Genomic DNA, 24527 nt, shown 5'->3' on the forward strand with positions numbered 1-24527 from the left:
TGGTGATAAGCTGGCTACCGTAGGATTCCATAGTGGTTTGAGTGCGCCATCGTGGCATTTCTGTACAAATATGTTAGTGTAGAACGACCATCCTAGGTTTGATCCTACAAATCTGGCGGACATTGTCACCATAGCAACTTCATCAAGGTGTGTGGAGCGGCATCAGAGGTAATTCTTATATCTGAATCTAATTAAGTCAAAGTATCTCAAGAAAAATAAAGTGTGCCGATATCTACAGGATTAACATATGATCTGCTATGTGAACTTGAAGAATATTATGATCTGTACATGCCCAGATAACGATGAAACTCCAATGTATGATTGTGAATCGAAGAGCAGATGATACAAGATTCTAAGCAGAGTACACAAAAAATACAGTGACAATTTTTTCAGCTATGATCTTCTTTTCCATGCCAATTCACAATACAGAGAGGATTGAAATGGACAATACAAATAACCGACTCGTAGCTGTGGAAAACCTTTCCAGAGGCTAAAAGGACCACGAGCTTTTCCAAAAGCAGCTCACGATCCTGACCAGGGGCATCCGACCCCTGGCAATTTCAATATAAAATTGAGCTCCCAAAAAAAGGGAGACCAAATTGAAGAAAGAACCAATCAATCAAACGGATGACCTAACCAGAAATATCAAATTGATCTACAATTACCCTGACCAGACTAGATTTGATTTGTAGGAAAAAAAAATGGCATGCATATATGTACATGATCTTTTCACACGTCGAGTGGGGAAAGGAATGTGGAAGAGATTCATAAGCGGGAAGGACCACCCGTTTAATCCTTTCTTTGGTGTAGGAAGGTAAAGCCAGAGTTCTCCCGTATCAATGGTGGCATATCAACATCCGTTACCTCGATTTCTGTCATTGACTTTGAGATGTCATCCACCGAAAATGGAATGCTGTGGTTTGAAGTATCATGGACAATGTTAGATCAAAGACATGAAATAACTGTGATAAACTAATTGCTGAACCTGGACCAGAAAATAACCTTGAATCATCATCCAACAAGAAAGAACTGCTCACTGCATTGTTCGAGTCTTCTGTCATCATTATTCTCATACTTGAGATGACCTACAATCATTTTGTTTCACCATTAAAAACAGAACTATAGTGGTGAAGGAACACAGACCAGCAATTAAACTAACTATAACAAGCTTACCTCTGACGAAACTGTGTGGGTGCCATACTTGTCATCCCAATACATTGTACTAATTCGATATAGCTGCTGTATGCTGAGGACCTGAAAGTTCCCAAAACATGTGACAATTCATAACCAACATATGTTTTAATGACTGGCAAAGCTAAACTGAGTCAAAATTCACTTACAGGGCACAAATCGTTGGTGATTTCTTTCAATGTTTTCTTTGGCTTTTGATGAATTACCTAATAGGACAAGTATAACCCATTAGCTTATACAACTTCCACTCAGAGCGTCGCAAATAGAACTTCTAATCAGTATAGAACACATACAAGGAATCCAACAGCCTGCCTAATATGCTTCAATTCTTCCCAGGAAGAACCTGCATACTATAGACCACATAAAATTAGCACACAAATTAAATATCACAATGGAAAAAAAAAAATCACTAACCCCTACCTCTTCGGTGGCATAAATGCACCACTGCTCTAACTCAGCCAATCCAGCTTTGACATATTCTCCGTTGCTAAATGAACAGCACTCACGCCGGAGAAGCAGACTACAAGATATGGAATATCTTATAATACTAGTAGGAGGAAGTAAAATGTACCGCCGATAGAGCAAGAGGCGTATCTTACCTATTGAACAACTGAACATTAATAAACGAAAATATCTGTGTGAACACCTTGCTGATTAAGAACGAAGGGACCTGTGCATATCAATAAGTACATGTTAATGCATATTCTCCCTCAAAATTAGTATTTCCATTTACAGTTTTAGGTTACATACATAATTGGCTTTCAGAATATTCAGGTAGTTTGTTAATATTTTCACAATACTCTGCCAATGTGCGATCAGAGTTTGTTGGGCCAAGGCATTGGCTTGGGAACGAGATCCTTTTATCAGACTTGCACGAGATGTTCTTGGTGCCTGCAAGCAAGTGAAGGTAAAAATAAAGCCTGAAGTCTTCTCTTATTCTGTGAAATAAAATGAATTCTAGAGTCAACAATCATACCTGGATGCAAAGACCAAGCAATGGAGATATTTCTTTCTTCAGATTATCTCTAATCATTCCATATATCTTCTCAAGGAAGGCCGTAAGCTGCTGCTTGAAAAGCAGAGCAGGATACTTGGCTTCAACTTGACGGAGATCACCTAGTCCTCCAATCAAACGACTACCAAGAAAAGGCCGCGCAGCACTTTGTGGTGAAGCTCGAATTCCCTTGTGTTTCCAGCAGTGATGAAATTAAGAATTTGTCAGATTATAAAATAGAATGCGAGAAGCAAAGAATTGGATAGGAGAAAGATGTTTTTTACCGAAAAAACCCTCCCAAAAGATGCAGCAGTTGACCTTCGCCTCTGAGGAGTGAGTCCAGCTGCTCCAGTTGTTTTCAGTGTCCGTTGTAGTAGCAGCAGTAATGTGGATGAATTGGAGAGCCAATATGCTAACTTGTCGTTATTGTCCTGGACCTTTGGAAAGGAAGAATTCAAACTTGACTATATAGTGCTATAGCAATACAATACAAAATAACATGGAAAATGAGAATATAAATCTGTGTTCTTGCGGCATTTTAAAATTTCAATATATGTTACTACTGCTTTTACTTAATATGTGTTACTCAAGGACCATCGTGAAGGCCTAAGATATCAAATCATGATTAAATCAAACTAAACAAAGTTTGAATGTATTTCTGACAAAAAGTGATGAGTATGACCTACCTCTATAGCAGTGCCAATTGTTTGAATAATACGGTCAAAAACACCAGTTCTTTCAACTTCAAATGATCTCCAGTGCAGAAGGCACCTGTATATAACGCAAGCTGCAATAGCCCTACCACTGGAGAATCCCAGATCTTGTGATACACACTTGATTAGTAGGTCCTGGTTTTCCTGGAGCACAAAATTTCGATATAGAAAGTTAATTACAAAAATCATATATGGTGAAAAGGAGATCTCGTTAGAATGACACAAATGATACAATTTCCGGATCAAACAAAAAAAAGGTGCATAACTTTCTTTCGAGGGGAAAGATGGAACAAACAAAGTATAGTCAACAAATAGCACACCTGTTGCTTCTCGTTAAGTGATTTTTGAGGCTTCTCTTCAGCTTCCAGCTCTTTGAGACTCAGTGGGATGGGGGTTACATCCTGCACAAAGATGTCATACAGAGGAGTTATTTATCATGTCAATTACGCATTTATTTGTAAGTCATGTGTATGGCCATGTTCTTTCCACTTACTGGTGATGATTTCACCTCCACATTTGGAGCATTCCCATTCTCCGGAGTTCTCAGCTAATATAGTCAGTCAATTTGAAATATTAGGTCATTATGATGAATATATAATATATTTGTACAGAATACAAGTACGACGGACATGACATACTTGGAAAGGAGACTTAGGATATGCAGCTAATGCTTTTGCAGTAGGAGAAATTGCAACAGCCTGCTGACGAAGCACCTTGTTCTCAGACTCCATGTTAGTTGCTTTCTCTTCCAACCTGTTTACATATGCATGATAATAATATTAAATATTCATTTATGCAGAATAAAACATACTGTGTTAAAATGCTAATAAAGTATAAATGGAGGCATCCTCCTTAACAAGCAAAACATTAAATCAAAATTACAACAATAACTGGTAGTTTTATTTGGATTGCACCTCTGGGCAGTATCTTGAAGTTGCTCGATCTTTTTCTCAGCGGCTTCGAATTTCTTCATTAGTTCTTCATTTCTCCGTTCAGCTTCAGCATGTTCTTTCTTTGCAGTCTCCGTCGCTTGCCTTTCAGTTTGGAGCAAAGCCTGTGAAATCAAAATCCAGCATAAGTTTGACTTTATGATAAAACAAACAAAAGTTTCTGAATTTCAACCCTGTGTCGTCCTTCAGTTTAATCACTATAGAATCTTAGCACTTGACAGGCAGCAGAACTCTCGCTTTTTTTCTCCAGGGTAAATAGAGACAGGTGACAACATTTGTTCGGATGAACATATGGTAAGCACAAGGTGGGACAATCTTATAGAGTAAAGCAGAGTGTCAGGTTCAAATGAAGGTAGAGTTTAATATTTCTGTCAACGAAATGTCGTACATAACCATTAAAAAAAACTTACGTATGACCTTCTTCCAAAACATTACACACAGGGTTATGTTATGTTGCGCACTGACTCTGCATAATTGTTATTAACCAGGTACTCCCTCTATAAAAAATGTGTGAGGTTTTGGACATGTCTTCGGTCAAACTTTTAAAGCTTTGACTATGAGTACCATTTTAATTATTAGGATCAGAAATCTGAAAATCATATGTATACATTTGTCACAGAAAGTACTTCTAGAATATCAGTATTCTTTTGGTTTTATAAATATATTCAACAGAAATTAGTGGTCAGTCACATCTTCAAGACCATGTCGATGTCCAAAACGTCATCTATTTGTGATATGGAGGGAGTGCCAGATAAATAAAAATAACTACATGAGAAGTGTACAAAATGATTCAGCTGTCACCATACCTTCAGTTCATCAACTTCAGCTGTTAGAGAGTTAATTTTTTCAGTGTCTTCGATCAATACAGGAGTCTCTTTGATTACTGGAGGTGCTTCTTCAATTGCCTTTCTGGCTGCCTCCCTTTCCTTAACTACCATGGCCTTTGCTTCGTCAACTTGCAGCTGTATATCACGCACTGTTTCTTGCAGCTTAGCAATTTCCTGAGCTTTTGCTTCGTCAAGGTCAGTCTGCAAAAATGAACATCAAGCATAAACGTCCATATTACTAAAATCCAAAGAGGTCACCAGTACAAGTACTAGGACTCAAATGAACAAATCACAGGTACCCTTAATCGCTTCTCTAGTCCCAAGCGCCATGTTAACTCTTCAACACGCTTCTCAAGCTTATCCTTGGCCTCTTTAAGGGCCCCTGTTTCTCTCGCAGCCTGCAGAAGGTTCATGAATAACACAGAAATGGCACATGGGTCATGGAAAGGGTAGGGTATTACCATCTTGAGATTTCTGAGCTCTCTTCTTGCAATCCTTTGTCTCCAGGCACACTGGTATGTAAGAGCTGCTCCCTGCAGATTCCTATAATGTGAATAGTCTCTGTGGCAACGCCATCGAGCCTGCATTCAAAATGTGATATCACAAGATGAGTTTATATAATGAGTCATGGTAGAGAATAGTGAAGTTTCAGAGATTTGATGGAGCTCAGGGTATAGAATGCTTAGTAAAAAGATGAATATATTGAGAATTTGATTAAAGCAGGACATACTTGGATATGGATAGCTGCTTTAGTTTCCTTTCTGAATCTGAATTCTTTGCGAGCAGACATGGCCCTTAAGCCTGTCTGCAGCGTGACTGCAGCTGATTGCAGTAGTAAATAAGATTCGCGTGCTTTGTGACGACGCACATTCTTTTGTATTTTCACTGCTGCTGCTTCTCGCCTCATGCACTCGTACAAATTACGAACCAACGTCCCTGGGTTACAACACAGGAAAGGATGAGCACATGAAATCTGTAGAATACTACAACAACTGCATTAGAAGATATGACATCACGATCAGTCTGCCTGCATGGACCATCGGCCAGCAGATCGACACTTTAAGCTGTGCGCGCACACACAGAGAAGCCAATACCTCTAACGAAAGATTGTAGACGTGTTGCTGATCTTTTAACCAAAACAAACTGTTTCCGTGCAATATATGTACGCATTAATCTCTGTATAATTCTTGCTGCTTTTCCTAACACTTCTGTCCTTCGTGCATCCAGATCAGCCATCTGTCCAGCTCTCAGAAACACCTTTGTTTTCCCTATCTGGAAATCAACCAAATAGACTACATAAGAATTAAGAGCGACACAATTCTACTTCCATTTTTTTTACACTAAATGATTAAGTTTGCTGAATTTGCAAGTATGCAAGCAACAGTATTAAACTGAAAAGAAGAAATGGCTAGTAATGTTGAGAGATGGGTGGTTCATCCAACATTCCAACACCCATGTGCTGCAATCCACATCTGGAAGATGGAAGCAGCTCCTGAGGCACCCTCTTTTTTTTTATAGATGTCAAGACGTCACAGATAGGACAGTAGATAAGAATCACAGAATAAACATCTCACATATTGTTTTGGGAGTTCGGTTTCAGGGTTGTATGTAAAGACGTAAGAACGCCCAGTAATATAAAGAGATACTATTTCAGTTCTCTGAAATCATTGTGTCGTGATAAATGTTCTTAGGTTCCTATCCTAATCTAAATGGTATTAAGCACCGCTTAGTCAAATGAAACGAGTGATTGGTCATAATACTGGTAACATATTTTTGACACCTTTACCGTAGGGGAATCCCTATGGTGCAAATTTACATATTAAAGGGAACGAATTAATACTGGTAACATGTCCTACCTGGTAGTTCTCCAGCCCCATTTTTTCCAGAATCTTTTGGCATGCAATCTTATCATCATTGCTGATCATAGGAATATATAAATAAGTGACTAATTTGAAAGATAAAATAAATTATCAGAGGACTATTTTGGTTTCTGTGTAGGTTGCTTACCTTCCTTCTAGAAGTTCAGGGCCAAGAACACCAAAGCGATTAACAAATTCATAGAATGTTTTTCTTGTAGGGTATCCAGCACAGCTTATCCTGATAGCTTCAAGAACACCCTGCAAAGTCAGTATTAGTCCAACTGATGGTATGATAAGAATGATGAACGAGTATATTACACTTACTCCACATCGTAGTTGCTGTATCACATTTGTGTTCTCAAAAATGGCTGGCTTGAGGAGATTATTGGGCTTCACGCATCTAATATAATGGGGTTCAGTAGAGCTCAAGGTCTCCATGAGAGATTGAAGTTGCAGCTGAGGATCGTACAGAAAGAATACCAACAGAAAGTAAGTCAAGGGCACTACAAGGACTAAGGAGAATCACAAGATTTACTTTCTCTATTTGAAGTACTGAACCAAGATAAATCATAATTATTTGTAATTGTAACATGCTTACAGGAAACAGTTAGTAAAGACTTAAGCACTCATTATAGTCGCAAAGACAATACCAACTTTCTCATTGGCCCTACTAAATACATCTAAGAATATCATAATTTGGCGCACCTAAATACATGTAAACAAACATTTATGCAACTAACTTGGGACAGGACGAACTATGTAAGGGGACATGGCCAAGCCTAAAACAAGAGAGACCATAACATGGTTAGCATCTTTTAATAATGATTTGATGACAAAGTGATAGTGGCATCCATAGACTCTTCTAACGCTAAGAGAATGTATTGGCAACTGGTGCTTGATAAACTATACACTAAATAGCTTCTAAAGGAGTGAGTTTCCTTTTAATGCTGTAAAGTTTTATACGGATGTGGTGAGCAAAATAAAATCAAGTACAGCTTCACCTTAAAACGTGAACCAATAGATGAAAATTTTGAAGACTTCGATGACTCTTCAGGGAGTGAAGGGAATAAACCAGCTACGAAAGGGCATGAAGAAGCATTCAACAAATCCTGATGTTCAGCCACTACATAATCTTTGTTCTTGTCTAAGAAATGGTCAGCCTGGTATGTCACCTGTGGATGATACAAAAAAAAAATTGTCCAATTAGTATGGTACTGTACTTCTCTTTATGACCACAATTTGATGAAGAAAGCTTACATCACCGGCATAATGGACGACTGTAAAGTCCGTACGTGAAAGCTTTGGTTTGACAAATCGCTTATTATTCTTAAATGTTGTATATAGTTTCTGCGCAAATGTCTCATGTGTTGATCTTGGAAACATACTGTACACAGAAATATGGTAAACTTTGTAAGACACAAGATGTCAGATATCAGTTCAAATAATATACAATCATACTAGATATCATAGCAATTGAAGTTATATATGTTGCTTGCAAGTGGGCTGGAATGGTAACAAGTTCCAAAACATACCATGCTTCATCCAGAAGTGCAATCAATCCGCCTTTCTGAAAATAGCAGAACACACGTTAGTGCTACTGTATAAACAAAAATATAAACAGAATATTTGCAATGAGCCAAAAAGCAATATGTTTGCTCTAGTTTCCGTTACTCGAATTCTGAAAACTTGTTTAGACATCCCTTGGCTCGTAATAGAACTTTTTTTCGACAAGGGGATACAAGCGTCACAAGTTGCTAGTTTGTACAGGTCAATTAGCTACCTTATTACTTCTTGGATATGTATACTAGTTGAGCATCACAAAAAGGGGTCAATTCATCATATATCTTTAAATCTTAAGCATGAACCCTAATCAATCCATTTGACACCCCTTAAATCTTTTCAAGGTCTAAGTTTCACCCCTTAACTCTAAAACGAGATAAAACAAACTCAACTCTTAACACCATTCACTTTACTCCCCTCAACCCCAACAGAGTGGTTTTATCTGACACAGGAAAGACGTGTCTGTTTTCAGTACATCACCCTTCAAGTAGTTATGCCACATGCGAAAGCTTTTGTACTAACAGCTTTGCAGCAGGCATGCTGTTGGGGAAAAGGTGCCCTGAGCTGGCACAGTCCATGTCAGTCAAAGCAAGCCTAAAACCATCTAGGAACCAACCGAGGGGTGAAAGGTGAACAGTATTAAGAGTTTAAGCTGTGCTTTGTCTCGTTTTAGAATTAAGGGGTGAAAGATATACTTCCGAGAGTTGAGGAGCATAAAGCAGAATTTTCGTTTACATATGATGATATGAAACTTTATCGAACTGGCCAACTTACAGATGTTGGAGCCTAAAGGGTTTCCAACTTACAGAACAAAAGTTCCTCTTCTAGCCAAAATTATGCTATCGTAAGTTCGCAAGAAATATGTTTGTTATAAGATAACAAAGCAGAAGCAAAGCGTCAAGCAGACTATCTGCTGATCATGTCACCATAAGAACAATTAATTAGGTGATTCTCTTGTGGACTTTTCATTATTTACAGTGATGAACTGATGACGGCAAGAAAAGAGCCAATATAACCCCAGAGGAACAAACCGTCATATCCCAGACTACCACAGAATAAAAGGGGCTTCGGGGGAATTTCATCAATATTTATCTTTCGCCCACCAACTTCACAAGGAAAACTTAATAACCTAGATAGCTCAACTTTTAGTCTCTATTTGCTTTCATAAGTTACATAATAAATACCTCGCATTTTGTGTGTCATGACATAGTATTAAAAAAATGAAGAATTATGTACCTTCTCAATCAAGTCTAAGACATCTTGATTGTCAACAAACTCTATGTAACTCCAGTTTATCTCCTCCCTGGTATATTCCTCTTGCTCCATTTTGAATACATGCTGCAATACAACATCACAAGTTAAAACCAAGGTCAGAAATATGTACTTTTATGTTCTAGTTTGTAACTTTTGCGCCTTGTCGGCGCTCTTCTTCTACTACAGAATGACATGCAATTTGGTGTGTGTTCGAGAAAATAAAGAAATATCTAAGAATAAAAGCCACAGTCGAAACCAAATCCATGAAATACCTGGTTAAAATGTTGCTGCAGCTTTTCGTTTGTATAATTGATGCATAACTGTTCAAAACTGTTCAGAGGAATGCAGCCACTTGTTTTAGCAAATTCTGTGAAATGAATAATCCTACAATTCAATGAAGTTGGAAAACACTAACCTGTTAATTTTGAAACTCTCAAACCCATAGATATCAAGAACTCCAATCAACTGTTTAGAGTTTGGGTCCTGTCCGATGGAGACATTAATTTTTTCCACGATCCTGTCCATAGGTCACAGTAACAATGCAAAATGTCAAGATTTGAAAGTAGATAAAAATCTAATTGGAGTTTTCTGCCAAAGTATCATTACCAATCAAACAATCGGGAGTATACTGTTTTCGCTAATGCATCTCTGCTTGCAAGTGCAGACTCGGGATCAAGTGTTCTAGTAATAATTTCTTCAGGGGTAACTATTACTCGTGTAATCAGTGCCTTCTCCAAATTATTGCAATCACACCTGCAATAAACTTTTGCAGTCATTGATCTGTGGTCACATAGAAAATGTAGAAAATAACAGGTACAGAATGTCCTTTGAAGGGAGAAAATGTACTCACTCCAATAACTCTGCCGCAGTGTTAAGGTGAAACCTGGAGTTATCATCCTTAATCACAGATGAATCGACTTCTGTTCCCTTGGCAAAATTTATATTTCCAATATGAAGTACAGCTGCTACAACCCTGAATATAGCTTCCTATAAAATAAGTCAATAATGGTTTATGTCATTATTACTGAAACAGGTGTTCTCAATAGCTTCAGTATAATACGACACGGACCTGTTCTTCCTCATTGATTCCAACTATGTCCATGGCCCTCCTTGTTGCCAAATACTCTTCTGCATCATTAATTCCTTCAACCTCAATACAGCTTGACTGGTTGAGGTAATGAAAAGATCTAGCATCAGCCAACTTATATCTCTGAGTGTCCTGCAAGTTACAGGAATACATTGTAAGAAGTGGACCTTTTAGACTACATTGAATTATATATCCAAAAGGCAAATAGACAGGTAGTAATAGTTAGTCAGTGTGAAAACCTACCTCAGGTGGTGCAGCACAGAGAAAATAAAAACAATGATAATTTCTTTCCGGAGCATTTATTTGGCATACACGGGATCTTTCCAGCAAGTAAGTTCTGATAGCAGCTCCCGAGATTCGTCCAGTCTTGTCGAACTGAATCTCCACAAACTTGCCAAAGCGACTTCACCAAAAATTAGAAACCAATGAGAATGCCAAACAACCAGCTCGTGATATCCCAAAAAAAAAGGAAGAAACAATTCCACAGAAGAAAAAATACCAATCGAGCAAATAGTTACCTTGAGTTATTGTTCCTCACAGTTTTTGCATTACCAAAAGCTTCAAGAACTGGGTTTGACTGAAATATTGTTGGGTATAAGACAATCGCCAATGCATATGTTCTCCATTTGAAAGCCAAAATTAGTAATAAGCAAATAAAAAGAAAGGTTGAACGCTCTTGCCTCTAGAACTTGTTGCTCTACAGTTCGCCCTTCTACTCCAGATCGTCCACCTAAATGCGCTAGGTATCTCATAAGCATCTTCGTTGTTTCAGTCTTGCCAGCACCACTTTCACCACTGACCAATATAGAATTGTTTTTCCCTTCATTTATCATTTCCCTGGTTTCCCATATTAATAGATTGCATCAGGTAGGTATTGATATTGGGCCATGTATGAAAATGTATATGAATATTATAGAAAAATAATTCACCTATAAGCAACGTCTGCAATGGCAAAGACGTGAGGACTCAGTTCCCCAAAATCTGCACCCTTGTATTGTTCCATCATGTGGGTATCATAAAGATGTGGCAATCTTTGGAATGGGTTTATCGCAATCAAAATGCTACCAGTGTAAGTCTGAGAATGAAGCAGAATGGTTATCAGGTGTGGTGCAAGTTATACGATTTATACAATTGTACTCAGAGTAAGATTTTTGACACAAAAGATAACAACTCACGTATATTTCGTTCAGTTCATAACGCGTAGCAAGATTCTGTAGAACACCAGGCTCGTGTAAGTATGATAATCTTGTCATATCATCCACTCCTCCTGGTGGAGCTTCCATATCCTTGGGGAAAACTTTTGATCTGTCCGTAGTAACCTATACAAAAGCACTGATGAAATACACGGTCCATATTCTGCCACATAATAAATAAACCTAATGCTCTAGCCAAATCATATGTAAGTAGTGACAAGGGCCGTAAGGTGCCTTTTTCTTAGATATAAACTGAGCAATGTAACACAGTCAGAGGAGGTTAAGAAGGATATGCTAACTACTAAGAAAAAAATGTCTAATTAATTCATAACAAGATAAAGATATGTGGAATGCATAAGAAATCAGAAACAGTACCTTTTTCCCATTTGATGTCTGCACATGAACTTCGTTGTTTCTTATGCTGATAACCTCGCCATCTATCCATGCTAGAGTTGGGTCCTCTACCCAAACATGAGAACCAACAATGATGTTAGCCGGAGTTCCCTGCAAGTAGCAATAATCAAAGAGTTGTCAAGGCATAACAGAACTATGAGTAACCTGATATTTAATGGCTGATCTACTCTGACTACCACAATCATGCTAGTGAACCGTGACATCTTGGTGAACTGTCATACACCTTTAGTGAGAGTATGGATAAGAAAATCATATTTTGAGTTGGTGCTGACTGTGCCAAGCATGAAACACTGAGGCCTGATGAATATGTTGTACTCCTGACTATGTTTCTGCATCCCCCCCCCCCCCCCGGATGCGCTGCGGGCTAAAAAATTGTGTATTGGTCCATCCTCTCTGCCTCCACCTCTCCAAGGAAGATCTCGTCAGTGATCATGCTCACGGCTTGCTATATTCGGAAGAAATGCAATTAGGTGATCTTTGACGGCGAGCATCATGGCCAAGGCCTGATTATATCGGTGAAAGCAAGGTCAATGGGTCTTTCGGTGCTACTTCCGGCAGCGCTTAGCTCTTAAGGGTGTGGTGTTGTAAATTCGGGCGTGGCCCTTCTTAGGGTTTGTAAATAACTCTCTTCTATCAATGCATCGAAACACAATTTTTTTTTTTGTATTTTCTTGAAAAACATGGCGTCAGGCATAGTTGTTTTTTCTCTACAACTCTAGATTTTGACACGGACTCGAACTCAGGACCTCTTGGATCTAATAGTCTAATACAATATTCAGTGTGATGCACGAAACATTTTTACCAAAAAGCTTAGCTTCTACAGAAAGGTGGGAAATGCATTCATACTAAAACGGAGAGGTGAACAATGGGGAATAGAGCTTATGGGAGACTGGGATCACGACTCACGAGAAGCTAGGCAAAGAAATAGCAGATGACAACACATAGAAAAATGTCATTATAAGGTAATATATTAAAACCTGTTTCCATTTCTGTGTCGCATTACCGCTGAAGAAACTTAGCTGCAAATGAGAGCTTAGGCTAATAATTTCTGTCATCCTGTGTCGTTCGCGGGAAATGACCATTTTGCTACAAAGTTAACTAAGAATAACGCCCCAGATTGATTACAGTACAAATAATTCACCACCAAAGCATACTACCTATCGCAGACTAGTACGAGAAGAAGCTCCTTTGAAAGTGGCTCACTGAACAAGTTAAGAAAGACTAAAATAGGTCCAAGGCAAGCTCAATACTTCTACCTAGTGTACTGTGAACTATGGCACGTCACGTAACCTAAGTAAAAATGGGCTAGTAAATAAATTTATTAATTCCGATGTCCGAATCGTCGAGAACTCCTCCATATCACCCACAAGCCTTGAGGACCAATCGAAAACCTCGAACCCTAGCAACGATTATCCGATCCGCAGCCACTTGGAGCGAAGCGCACGGCAACTAAGCTAGTAATTAGGAAGGGAAAAGCTTAAACAAGTATACGATCCGGACAGTACCATGGGCAGATCAGGCTAGGACCGGAGTGGACCAGGAACCCTCAGCTCCAGGTGATGGATCCCGCCGCCGGAGAGGTCGGCGGCCGTCCCGCCAGCCAACTGGACTGGCTCCGCTCGGCCTCCTCCCCGCTTCGTTACCTACCCCTTTGCTTAGCTGGTTGCTGCGAGTTTTCGCCTTCCTCCACCCCCTTTCCCTTCTCTTGTACGCGATTCGCGCAGTTTGCTTCGCGATTGCTTGGACCACCTGTGGCTTCGCCCTCGGCGATGACGGCGCGGCGGCTTCGTGCGTCGCGACGGCGAGTTGGGGAGGGAGAGGGGGTGAGGGCCGAAATGGTAAATACGCGCTGTTTTAGTTTTCTTCCGTTTGAACAATCGAGGAATTCTGCTCTTGGTCCTGAAATGCGCTGTTTCCGGAGTCCGGACGGCTAGGCTGTTAAATGTTTGCATTTTTTTTTCTTGAAGGGCCTGTAGTTTAGCCAATTTCCTTGAAGGGACTCGTAGCAATTGCATTTTCATCCTCCATGCTTAACATCACGAAAAACGTGTACATTAAAGCATTGTCTTATGCTGCAAAGTTACAAACTCCCCCACTCACTTTCATTGAACCATGAGTTAACCAGTAAAATATATGTGAGTTATATGCCGGAAAGAGTATATCATTGTATCTGTATTTAAATGAGGTTTCCAATTATATATTTTGTGGCATATGATTCATATTGTGCGATCACTTTCATGATCAAATCAGGACTCAAACTGCATGTAAGTGTCTAATGTCACGGCATCTTAAATAGCCAAGGTCGGTTACGTTTCCTTTTGTCTTGCATGCCGCATAGATAGCAAAATAGCAATTTGTTGCAAGGGTGACCTTTTTACATATTATTCTCTAATAATAAATGAGACCTTCTAGCAATGGAACCGATAAATGAGACCGGAGTAGGGGAAGGCAACCTACTAAATTCTTCCAGATACATCCGGCTCAATGATAAAACGCTAGATCGAACTTGAACATGGAAAGTTAGTACCATTAGGCACAAAATTCATTTTCCTAGTTCGATGTCCCGTATGTTTTAGGATTTGTGCACATACTCCAACGATAAAACACTCAAGTATAATTTGGTTGCACACGGTTGATGTTTCTCTAGTCACTAGGACTCGCCATGAGTAGAAAATAATTATTGTACCGTAGATATAAGAGATAAATTTGTCATTAGCATAAACTATGCAGTTGTCGATGGTACAATTAAATTGCCAAATGATGCACACACACTTGATATAAATAGGTTTAACAAAACTAGAGTGACGAAAAACTAAGTTGCACATGAGTACTAGGTAGCACAATAAAAAAATGTGACAATTTTTCTCTCGGTTCAAACCTTCCCCACTCTTTTTCTTTTCAGTTTATACTTTCTCCGTTCACAATTATTTCGCGTTTAGGTTTAGTTAAAGTCAAACTTTATAAACTTTGATCAAATATTTACGAAAAAATATTGACATCTACAATATAAAATCTACTGCATTAGAATCATTATAAAGTATATCTTGGTAGTCTTCTTACAAGAAATTGGCTAGATTTTACAGAGGATGACAAAAAGAGCACAGTGAACAAATAGTATAGCTCTCACTGAAAGGGACGTTTAGCTGTGGTCCTGTCTTTACGACACTGACCTCCAAAGGTTGCAAAGCCCAAAAACAAAGAAGCGGCTCGGGTGACTAAAGTTGCAATTTTGTGATCAGCTAGTACCAAAAAGCAACGAGTGCTTAATATTTTGCTCCCTATTTGCCCGTGGAGACGGCACGCTTTCGGTCACCTGTCCAGCTCAGCAGCCGTCGCGGCTGCCTGCTGCGTTGGTTTCTCCCCATGACGAGATTGCCCCTCCGCGTATTCGTGTGGCACAGGTTGCGCCTGCGGCAGGATGCGGCCAAGTCGGCGCCGGTCTGGCCGGTGGAGTCGGAAGCTGCTTTCCAGGTCGTCCTGCCACTTCTAGGCTGGCAGCGGGCCATACCAAACTACTACCGGCCTACGGGATAGCCGGCTAGGGGCACAAGCGACATCCTCTCGCTGCCGGCATCGTGAATCCCTACGAAAATCGTGACGACATGCCAGTGCCAGATGCAACTGTCTACGTGAACGTCTATGGAGGTCTTGGACGATTACCCTGTCGTGCACCTATAATTATGAAAAGTTTCGTGTACACGTAACGTAAGATAATCGAGGTGGCAGCTTGCACATGTGCTAAATCACGGGGTGATTAGTAAAAATCGATCTTAGAAAGACTTAAAGACCAATTGTTTGACCTGTTCTTGGGACGGGTGGAAAGGGAAACGGCAACGAATCCAAACCACCACTCAACTTTCACTATAACCGTTTCAGTCTCTGGATCAACTATGGACTCCAGATTTCTTCCTCACTCTTCCAACAATGAGTCAATGAACTTTGTTTATAAGTAAACGTAGTCAGTATCACTTGCAAAAGTTTGTTTATAGGGAAAAAAAAAGTACTCCCTACGTTCTAATTCTTAGGATGTATAATGTTTTTTTTTTTGTGAGAAAATAAGGTGCATGCAAAGCTAGGTGCGGGAGTACCGCTATTCTCCCCAAACTGCTCATTTCTCTCGTTCTCGGCTCCTCAAAACTCGTCAATAGTAAAACCTCATGATCCTCAGCACTGGCAGCTCCATGACCGCCACCGACAGCTCCACATCCAGCACAAGCATGTGTGCCCATTGCGCGAACATCGCGCCCACCGGCAACACCTCTTCCGCGACCACCTCCACGACCACTACGAGCACCAGGAGCTCCACGTCCAACATCCGCCGTCGTTGCTCGAGTTGCCTCCATCTACTCCTATAATCTTGATCTCCACCGTGAGATTTGGGACTGGTCCGTGTGGGAAATCAATCTCACCAATGAATGATAAACTGATTCTTCTCTGGTTGGGCAACAAATTTATTAATCGCATTACTCATGGGGATAGTCATTGGTTGGTTGCATATATGTGAGGTTTTTTATGTGTGCTACTTGAAGAAAATCTTAACTAGGGCGCAAACAGAGCTTGGTTCCGGTGGTTAGGTCCCTTGTGGTGGAATCAGCCCATCCATGTTCAAGATCTAGACTTGGCATGGGTGTTTTTATTTACCTGGATTTATTCCAGGATTTAACCAGCGCTATGCTTTCAGTGGTAGGTGACGTGCCCGTCAACAGCGAGACGCCAGTGGTGACTTCGTCAACCTCAAGATATGTCGGCTCAGTCCCTCGGAGGTGCTCAGAGGGGTATGGTGTACGTACGTGCGTTCATAGGAATGTTTATACGTGCGTGTTTATGAGCGTCTGCATTGTACTGTGTTCTTAAAAAAATCTTAACTAGGGCGTGTTTGGCACCAATGCCAAGCAGGCTCGTTGGGTGCAAAGATACTTTGGTTAGATACGCAAGGTGTTAAACTAGGTGTGCAAAGTACTCAAAGAAGTGTGAAGCCAGGCCCCATGGAAAAGCAAGTCAGATGTTTTTTCTTAGAGCTAGGCCTCAGCGGGCGAGAATAATTTGTGTGTCACCACCGATGAAGAGGGATGGAGCTGAAATATCTCGGCACGGTTTGGTACCAGAGCTAACCTAGGTTTTTGGCGTCACAAACCTAGATGGATGGGCTTGGAACGTAGATCTTTGGCGTTAGGAGCAACAGGGCCATAGATTTGGGATTACCTTCGATCCGATTTTGAATTCTAGTAAAAGCTCTTCTTTCTTATAGACCTAGGTTTATCAAACAAGTAAGTGATTAATCTCAGAAATGTGATTCTTGCAAGTTCTTGTTAGCTTGTAACGTTTTTATTTCTCGAACCAACACAATTATTATCTGTTGTCATTTTATCGTTGCAGAGAAATAGGCAAGGGCAAAGGTTTAGATATCATAAGATATAAATGAGTTCAATTAGTGACAAAATCTACTTATGGTAACATTGGTGTAAGCCAGTGATGCATCCTTGTAACACTACAATTTACTACCGTAAAAATATGGATTCTATTGTCCAAACATTGGCCCTACTCCGTCTTGCGAGAATGTCTTGATTATTAAGGTAAATTAGACTAACACATTAGCATTTTGTGACATCAAAGTTATCCGCAAAGAGTTACTTCTAGCTAATGTACTCCCCTTATTGTCACGGGTTTCTCGTGTAGCCTTCCACTCTCCTCTGCTCGTGCCTCCACCTTGATTATTTTTGGGGTCTTGGATACCTGAAAATATAGAGGGTCAATTACACCAATAATTCCATTTCAAAGTTTACGTGTGATGTTTTGTCCTTTAACCCAAGAGGAATACTCACACATCACAATAAGATTAATAATATTAAAATTTATAGAAGACAATACTTTAACATGAATGCTTGATAGCGTACAATGTCGCCAATGGAGAAGGAATTGAGAATATATACAAGAGTTTATGGCAATAAAGATGACTACGAGGTGGCTATGGAGATGATTGGCGAGTTGGTCGAGGCCAGGGACGGAGCTGCCTTATGTGCATTGGGGTCAGCTAACCCCAATGAAAGGTACTAAGATTTATCTATAGAGTATGACACCATTGCAATAGAGAGAATATAAAGTTGACCCCAATGAAATTTTCTTCTAGCTTCGCCCCTGGTTGTGGCGGCGGCAGAGCTTTAGCATGTTGGAGGTGATGCAACTCCTCGTTGGAGGCTGCCCCCTCTCCTTTATAAAGTGCAAAGGATGAGACAAGATTTTTGGAGCGTCTGATGTCGATTTGGCATGGGCCCCTTCACGGAAGTCATCAGGGATGACATCATGGACGCAATGGCACATGGTACATGTGTCGGTATGAGCAGGTGTACCCATACCATGACTCGTTAAAGTATCTACCAATTTAATTTTGTGTCATGTTGACTTACGGCTTCTCCCCATGTTGTGATACTTCCCATATTTGCTCGGGTTTCGTCATTAATATGTCCATTTTTGCAAGTATTTTTTGCATATCTTTGCAACTATTGATGATTAGTGGCAGTGATAGGGCAAAGGAGGCCGATCTTTCGATGAGAGTATGATAGCGTCGATTTGTTGGTGGAGTTCGTGCTTGACGATCCGACTACACGTGCTAAGCTCGGGCGCCAATGCAATCGCTAGGACAATCTCCGAGAGTTATTGATCTTGCGGATGCACGATCAGCCTGACCAGCGAGGGTCTTAATTCCTACCTGAAATCGAGAACAAGTAAGAACTAATATTGCAATCAGAATATTGCGGATGAAAGAATAAGGTGGGATTCCGAATAGTCGGTCTTGTTCTGGGCGTTGGCCTCAAAGGAAGTACACGAGAGTTGGAGCAATGGCTAACTTTTAGTCTAATCAAAATCCGAGTCTAAACGTGATGGCTATGGGGGTATTTAAAGGAGGAAAATGTAAGGTTTCGGCCAGCCATACGTATGGTGGCCGAACCAAACCCTAGAAGGCCTTTCCCCCTTCAATATAGACTCTAAAAAGTGGCTGACTTAATTGTTGCGAAAATGACATAGGCATGGCCCAAAACTAAAGGTGATGCATCACCATATTATGATATGGACGAAATTATGAAGTGGAGAACTCTATATTTCGTCCATGTCTTCATCTCTTCTTATGGTGGCTTCAAAGTTCTGAAATCTTCACTTGCGGCGTCCTCTTAATTCCTCAAATGTTTGCTGCCATCTCCTCCAGGTGTGATCATGCTCCAATGCTTGTTCTCCTCATCCATGCTAGGTCCATCATTCCTAAGTGACATAGGAATCCCGATTGGGCCTGCCGAAGAAGGTACCTGGGAATTACTGAAGGCCCACGACCCGAAGATTACAAAGCCCGGAAGCCCAATAAAGCGTCGGTATGGAAGATAGAGATATATTAGGAATAGAAACTTGTACCTGTACAGGACGAACTCAAATACTCTCCCGCTGTTTTTAACTTGTATGTCACGAAACCCTCGGCTCCGCCTCCTATATAAGGGGGAGTCGAGGGAGGAAAAAAGGATCGATTCATTGTCAACACAACCCTAGTTTTTAGTAGTCGAGCACCTTTTCGGCTGAAACCTTCGAGATCTACTTGCCCTCTAATTTTTGTGAAACCCTAGTCTACAACTTGTAGGCATTGGCAAGTTAATACCTTGTCAATTGGCACCGTCTGTGGGAATTGGAGGCGACAAGGTGCTAATCTCGATGGCACGTTCAACATCATCGACTTCATCGGTGGTAAGCAACGCGATGGATGGAGGTAAACAAATCAAAACTGGTCCCATTGATTTTGTACCTCACCCTCCCGCCCGTGTGGATGCATATGCCTATCTGGAGGAGCCAATCGAGATGACGTTCGGAAGTTTCCACTTATGCGTCAGGAGAGAAGGATCACATCGCCTAGCGGCACCAATTTTTTCGGGACAGTTAGGGATTGGTGCCGATTTCTCGGGATCATCGGCATAAATCGAGTCAAGCGACGAGGAAACTTCGTCGGCAAGCTACGTCGATGAGAGTATGATAGTGTCGATTTGTTGGTGGATTTCGTGCTTGACGATCCGACTACATGTGCTAAGCTCGGGCGCCAATGCAATCGCTAGGACAATCTCCGGGAGTTACTGATCTTGCGGATGCACGATCAGCCTGACCATCGAGGGTCTTAATTCCTACCTGAAATTGAGAACAAGTAAGAACTAATATTGCAATCAGAATATTGCGGATGAAAGATGAAATCTTTATTGAATAAAGTGGAATTCCGAATATTCGGTCTTGTTCTAGGTGTTGGCCTCAAAAGAAGTACACGAGAGTTGCAGCAATGGCTAACTTTTAGTCTAATCAAAATCCAAGTCTAAACGTGACGGCTATGGGGGTATTTAAAGGAGAAAAAGGTGGGGTTTCGGCCAGCCATACGTATGGTGGCCGAACCAAACCCTAGAAGACCTTTCCCCCTTCAATACGGACTCTAAGAAGTGGTTGACTTAATTCCTGCGAAAATGACATAGGCCTGGCCCAAAATTAAAGTTGAAGCAGCACCATATTATGCTATGGACGAAATTATGAAGTGGAGAACTCTATATTTCGTCCATGTCGTCATCTCTTCTTATGGTGGCTTCAAAGTTCTGAAATCTCCACTTGTGGCGTCCTCTTCAATCCTTAAATGTTTGTTGCCATCTCCTTCATTGTGATCATGCTCCAATGTTTGTCCTCCTCATCCATGCTAGGTCCATCATTCCTAAGAGTAACAAACATATCTGATTTAGGCAGCATCATATTCTCATGTATGTGAGGAATAGTTCCAACAAAACGAAAGTACCTGATAATTATGTTGTTTGGCACGAGCTCGAGTAATTGGTCCTTGTATTTGTGTGGCTGTATAGGTACAGCAGTTGTATCAATAAATGGGATGTCCTCATCATGCCCCCTTCTTGAATTGAATTCGTCCTCGACGAAAGCTCCTCTTCTTCCCCAAAGTAAGACTTCAAATCTGCAATGTTAAATGTAGGACTAACCGGACCCAATTCTGCGGGAAGCTCAAGTTTATATGCATTATCATTTATTTTCTCTAACACCTTAAAAGGACCAGCAGCGCATGGCATTAGTTTAGACTTGCGCAATTCAGGAAAATGATCTTTGCGCAAATGCAACCAAACAAGATCACCAACATCAAACACAACATGTTTTCTTCCTCTATCCCCAGCAATTTTATATTTAGCATTCATGCATTCTATGTTGTCTTTAGTAGTCTCATGCAATTTTAGTATTAATTCAGCACGGCCCGTAGCATCTAAATTATTTTGCACCGAAGATGGTAAAGGCAATAAATCAATAGGTGCACGTGGTACAAAACCATACGCAGTCTCAAAAGGGCACATCTTAGTGGTAGAATGCAGCAAACGATTGTAAGCAAATTCAATATGAGGTAAACATTATTCCCACACTTTTAAGTTCTTCTTCAAAACAGCCCGCAACATAGTAGACAATGTTCTATTTACTACTTCAGTTTGTCCATCAGTTTAGGGATGACATGTAGTACTAAAAATAAATTTAGTCCCCAACTTAGCCCATAAACATCTCCAAAAGTGGCTAAAAAACTTAGTATCATGATCAGAAACAATAGTATTTGGCACACCATGTAAATGAACAATTTCGCGAAAGAACAAATCAGCAATATGTGTAGCATCATCAGTCTTGTGACATGGAATAAAGTGTTCCATCTTAGAAAACCAATCCACAACAACAAAGATAATATCCCTCCCCTTCTGTGTACGAGGCAAACCCAAAACGAAATCCATAGAAATATCCTCCCAAGGTACACTAGGAACAGGAAGAAGCATATATAAACCATGTGGATTAAGTCGAGACTTAGCTTTTTGACATGTAGTGCAGTGTGCCACAAATCTCTCAATATCTCGACGCATACGTGGCCAAAAGAAGTGTGCAGCAAGTACATCATCTGTCTTCTTCACACCAAAGTGACCCATCAATCCTCCTCCATACGCCTCCTGCAACAACAAAAGACGAACGAAACTATCTCGGATGCATAGCTTGTTAGCACGGAACACAAATCCATCATTGAGGACGAATTTGTTTCATGTTCTACCATCTCTACAATTCAGCAACACATCTTTAAAATCAGCATCATGCAAGCATTGTTCCTTGATGGTTTCTAATCCAAAAATCTTGAAGTCAAGTTGAGATAGCATAGTATAACGGCGCGACAAAGCATCAGCAATAACATTATCTTTACCATTTTTGTGTTTGATAATATAAGGAAAAGACTCAATAAATTCAACCCACTTTGCATGGCAGAGATTCAACTTAGCTTGACTACGAATATGCTTCAAAGATTCATGATCAGAATGTATAACAAATTCTTTAGGCCATAAATAATGTTGCTAAGTTTCTAATGACCGAACCAGCGCATATAATTCTTTATCATAAGTAGAATAGTTCAGACTAGGCTCACTCAATTTCTCACTAAAATATGCAATAGGTTTGCCCTCTTGTAGTAACACACCTCCCAAACCAATTCCACTAGCATCACATTCTAGCTCAAAAGTCTTATTGAAATCAGGAAGTTGGAGTAATGGAGCATATGTTAACTTATCTTTCAGAATCATGAAGGCTTCTTGTTGTGCATCGCCCCACACAATGGGCACATCCTTCTTTGTAAGCTCATTCAGCGGCGCAGCAATGGATCCAAAATCTTTCACAAAGTACCTATAGAAACGAGCGAGACCAAGAAAACTCCTCACTTGTGTGACCGTCTTTGGCTGTGGCCAACTCTCAATTGCCTCAATCTTGGCTGGATTAACTTCAATACCATGCGCAGTAACAACATAGCCAAGAAACGCAACTTGATTGGTGCAAAAGGTGCACTTCTCAAGATTACCATACAAACGTGCATCACGGAAAGCATTGAAAACAACACGTAAATTATCCAAATGATCCTCCAAAGATTTTCTATAAATTAGAATATCATCAAAGTATTCCACCACAAAACGTCCAATAAAAGCACGTAAAACTCCGTTCATCAGTCTCATGAAAGTACTAGGTGCATTAGTTAAACCAAAAGGCATTACTAACCACTCATATAAACCGAACTTAGTGTTAAACGATGTTTTCCATTCATCTCCTAATTGCATACGAATCTGGTGGTAACCACTACGCAAATTAATTTTAGAGAACATAATAGAACCACTCAATTCATCAAGCATATCATCTAAACGAGGTATTGGATGACGGTATCGAATGGCAATATTATTAATAGCTCTACAATCAGTACACATGTGTGAAGAACCATCTTTCTTAGGTACGAAGATAATAAGAACAGCACATGGGCTAAGAGACTCACGAATGTAATCTTTATCTTGGAGAACCTGAATTTGTCGCTGAATCTCTTTGGTCTCTTCAGGATTGGTACGATATGGTGCACGGCTGGGCAGGTAAGCTTCTGAAATCAAGTCAATTTGGTGTTCTATCCCACAAATAGGTGGCAATCCAGGTGGAACATCTTGAGGAAACACATCAATGAATTCCTGCAAAAGGTTAGCAACCGCAGGTGGCAAAGAAGGAGGCATATCCTCCAATGAAAACAGAACTTCTTTGCAAATAATAGCATAGAAATTGAGTAGTGTTCACATCAAGTTCAGCAATATTAGATTTGCTAGGAAGCAAACAAGGATTTTTCAAACGAATTTCAGTAGCATGGTTCGAATCAGATTTATTATTACTCTTATGTGGCACAAAATATGCAGCAACAATCTGATTTTCACTCTGATGTTTCTCCTCGTTTTTTACTCTACTAGCTCTAGCAAGATCATCTTCTAATATTTGTTCAGGAGTCATAGGTTTGTGACCAATTTTTTTCCATCATGCATAAGAGAATACTGATTAGTTTTACCATTATGAACAGATTCTCTATCAAATTGCTAAGGTCTACCAAGTAACAAAGAACAAGCTTGCATAGGTACAACATCACAATCAACAAAATCAGAATATATACCAATAGTAAAATGCACACGTGTAGTTCTTGTTACCTTGAGCTTCCGGGAGCTCTCAAACCATTGAATGTAATATGGATGTATGCGTTGTCTCGTAGGTAGAGAAAGCTTCTCCACCATGTCAACGCTAGCCAGATTATTACAGCTCCCTCCACCAATGATGATCCTTATAGCTCGCTCTTTTACAACGCCTCTTGTTTGAAATAGATTGTGGCGTTGATCATGCTTAGATTAGCTCAATTGCACACTAACACACACTATGCAACTAAGCTCCTGTACTGATCAGCAGTGTCAGCTTCCATTACCTCCATCTCTCTCTCAGAATCAGAATTGGCGTCATCACGTGCAGCAATAAGGGCCAATGTATCTTCATTAAAGTCACTTGCAGAATCATATCTCCATCTTCACGCACCAACATCACACGTTTGGTTCTGCATTCTCTCTCTATGTGACCAAATCCCAAGCATTTGTGACATTGAATGTCGCGCGTCTTCC

The 24527-nt window shown here is 40.3% G+C and overlaps 1 protein-coding gene across 2 annotated transcripts; it reads right to left on the reverse strand.

The window, feature by feature from the left end:
- Positions 1-373: 373 nt before the first annotated feature.
- On the reverse strand, positions 374-13951 carry LOC127342751 (myosin-17). Of its 2 annotated transcripts, XM_051368759.2 has the most exons (39): positions 13548-13951; positions 12004-12132; positions 11611-11754; positions 11365-11510; positions 11116-11272; positions 10954-11012; positions 10679-10838; positions 10418-10567; positions 10199-10335; positions 9955-10101; positions 9764-9865; positions 9621-9678; positions 9331-9432; positions 8067-8101; positions 7792-7918; positions 7536-7706; positions 6859-6990; positions 6683-6792; positions 6532-6592; positions 5770-5947; positions 5406-5611; positions 5137-5256; positions 4975-5073; positions 4655-4876; positions 3813-3952; positions 3537-3651; positions 3392-3445; positions 3219-3299; positions 2872-3042; positions 2470-2622; positions 2168-2374; positions 1942-2082; positions 1791-1861; positions 1612-1711; positions 1485-1541; positions 1341-1397; positions 1174-1254; positions 1003-1085; positions 374-913 (listed from the first exon to the last, which is right to left on the reverse strand). In XM_051368759.2, the coding sequence occupies exons 1-39, from the start codon at positions 13548-13550 to the stop codon at positions 790-792; spliced, it is 4590 nt and encodes a 1529-aa protein (XP_051224719.1). In that variant the 5' UTR covers positions 13551-13951; the 3' UTR covers positions 374-789. The 2 variants fall into 2 exon arrangements, with proteins under 2 accessions (XP_051224719.1, XP_071684352.1); XM_071828251.1 differs by having other exon boundaries at positions 4975-5256.
- Between the last annotated feature and the right edge of the window lie 10576 nt (positions 13952-24527).

This window comes from Lolium perenne, chromosome 3 (assembly GCF_019359855.2).
Source record: "Lolium perenne isolate Kyuss_39 chromosome 3, Kyuss_2.0, whole genome shotgun sequence".
NCBI lineage: Eukaryota > Viridiplantae > Streptophyta > Magnoliopsida > Poales > Poaceae > Lolium > Lolium perenne.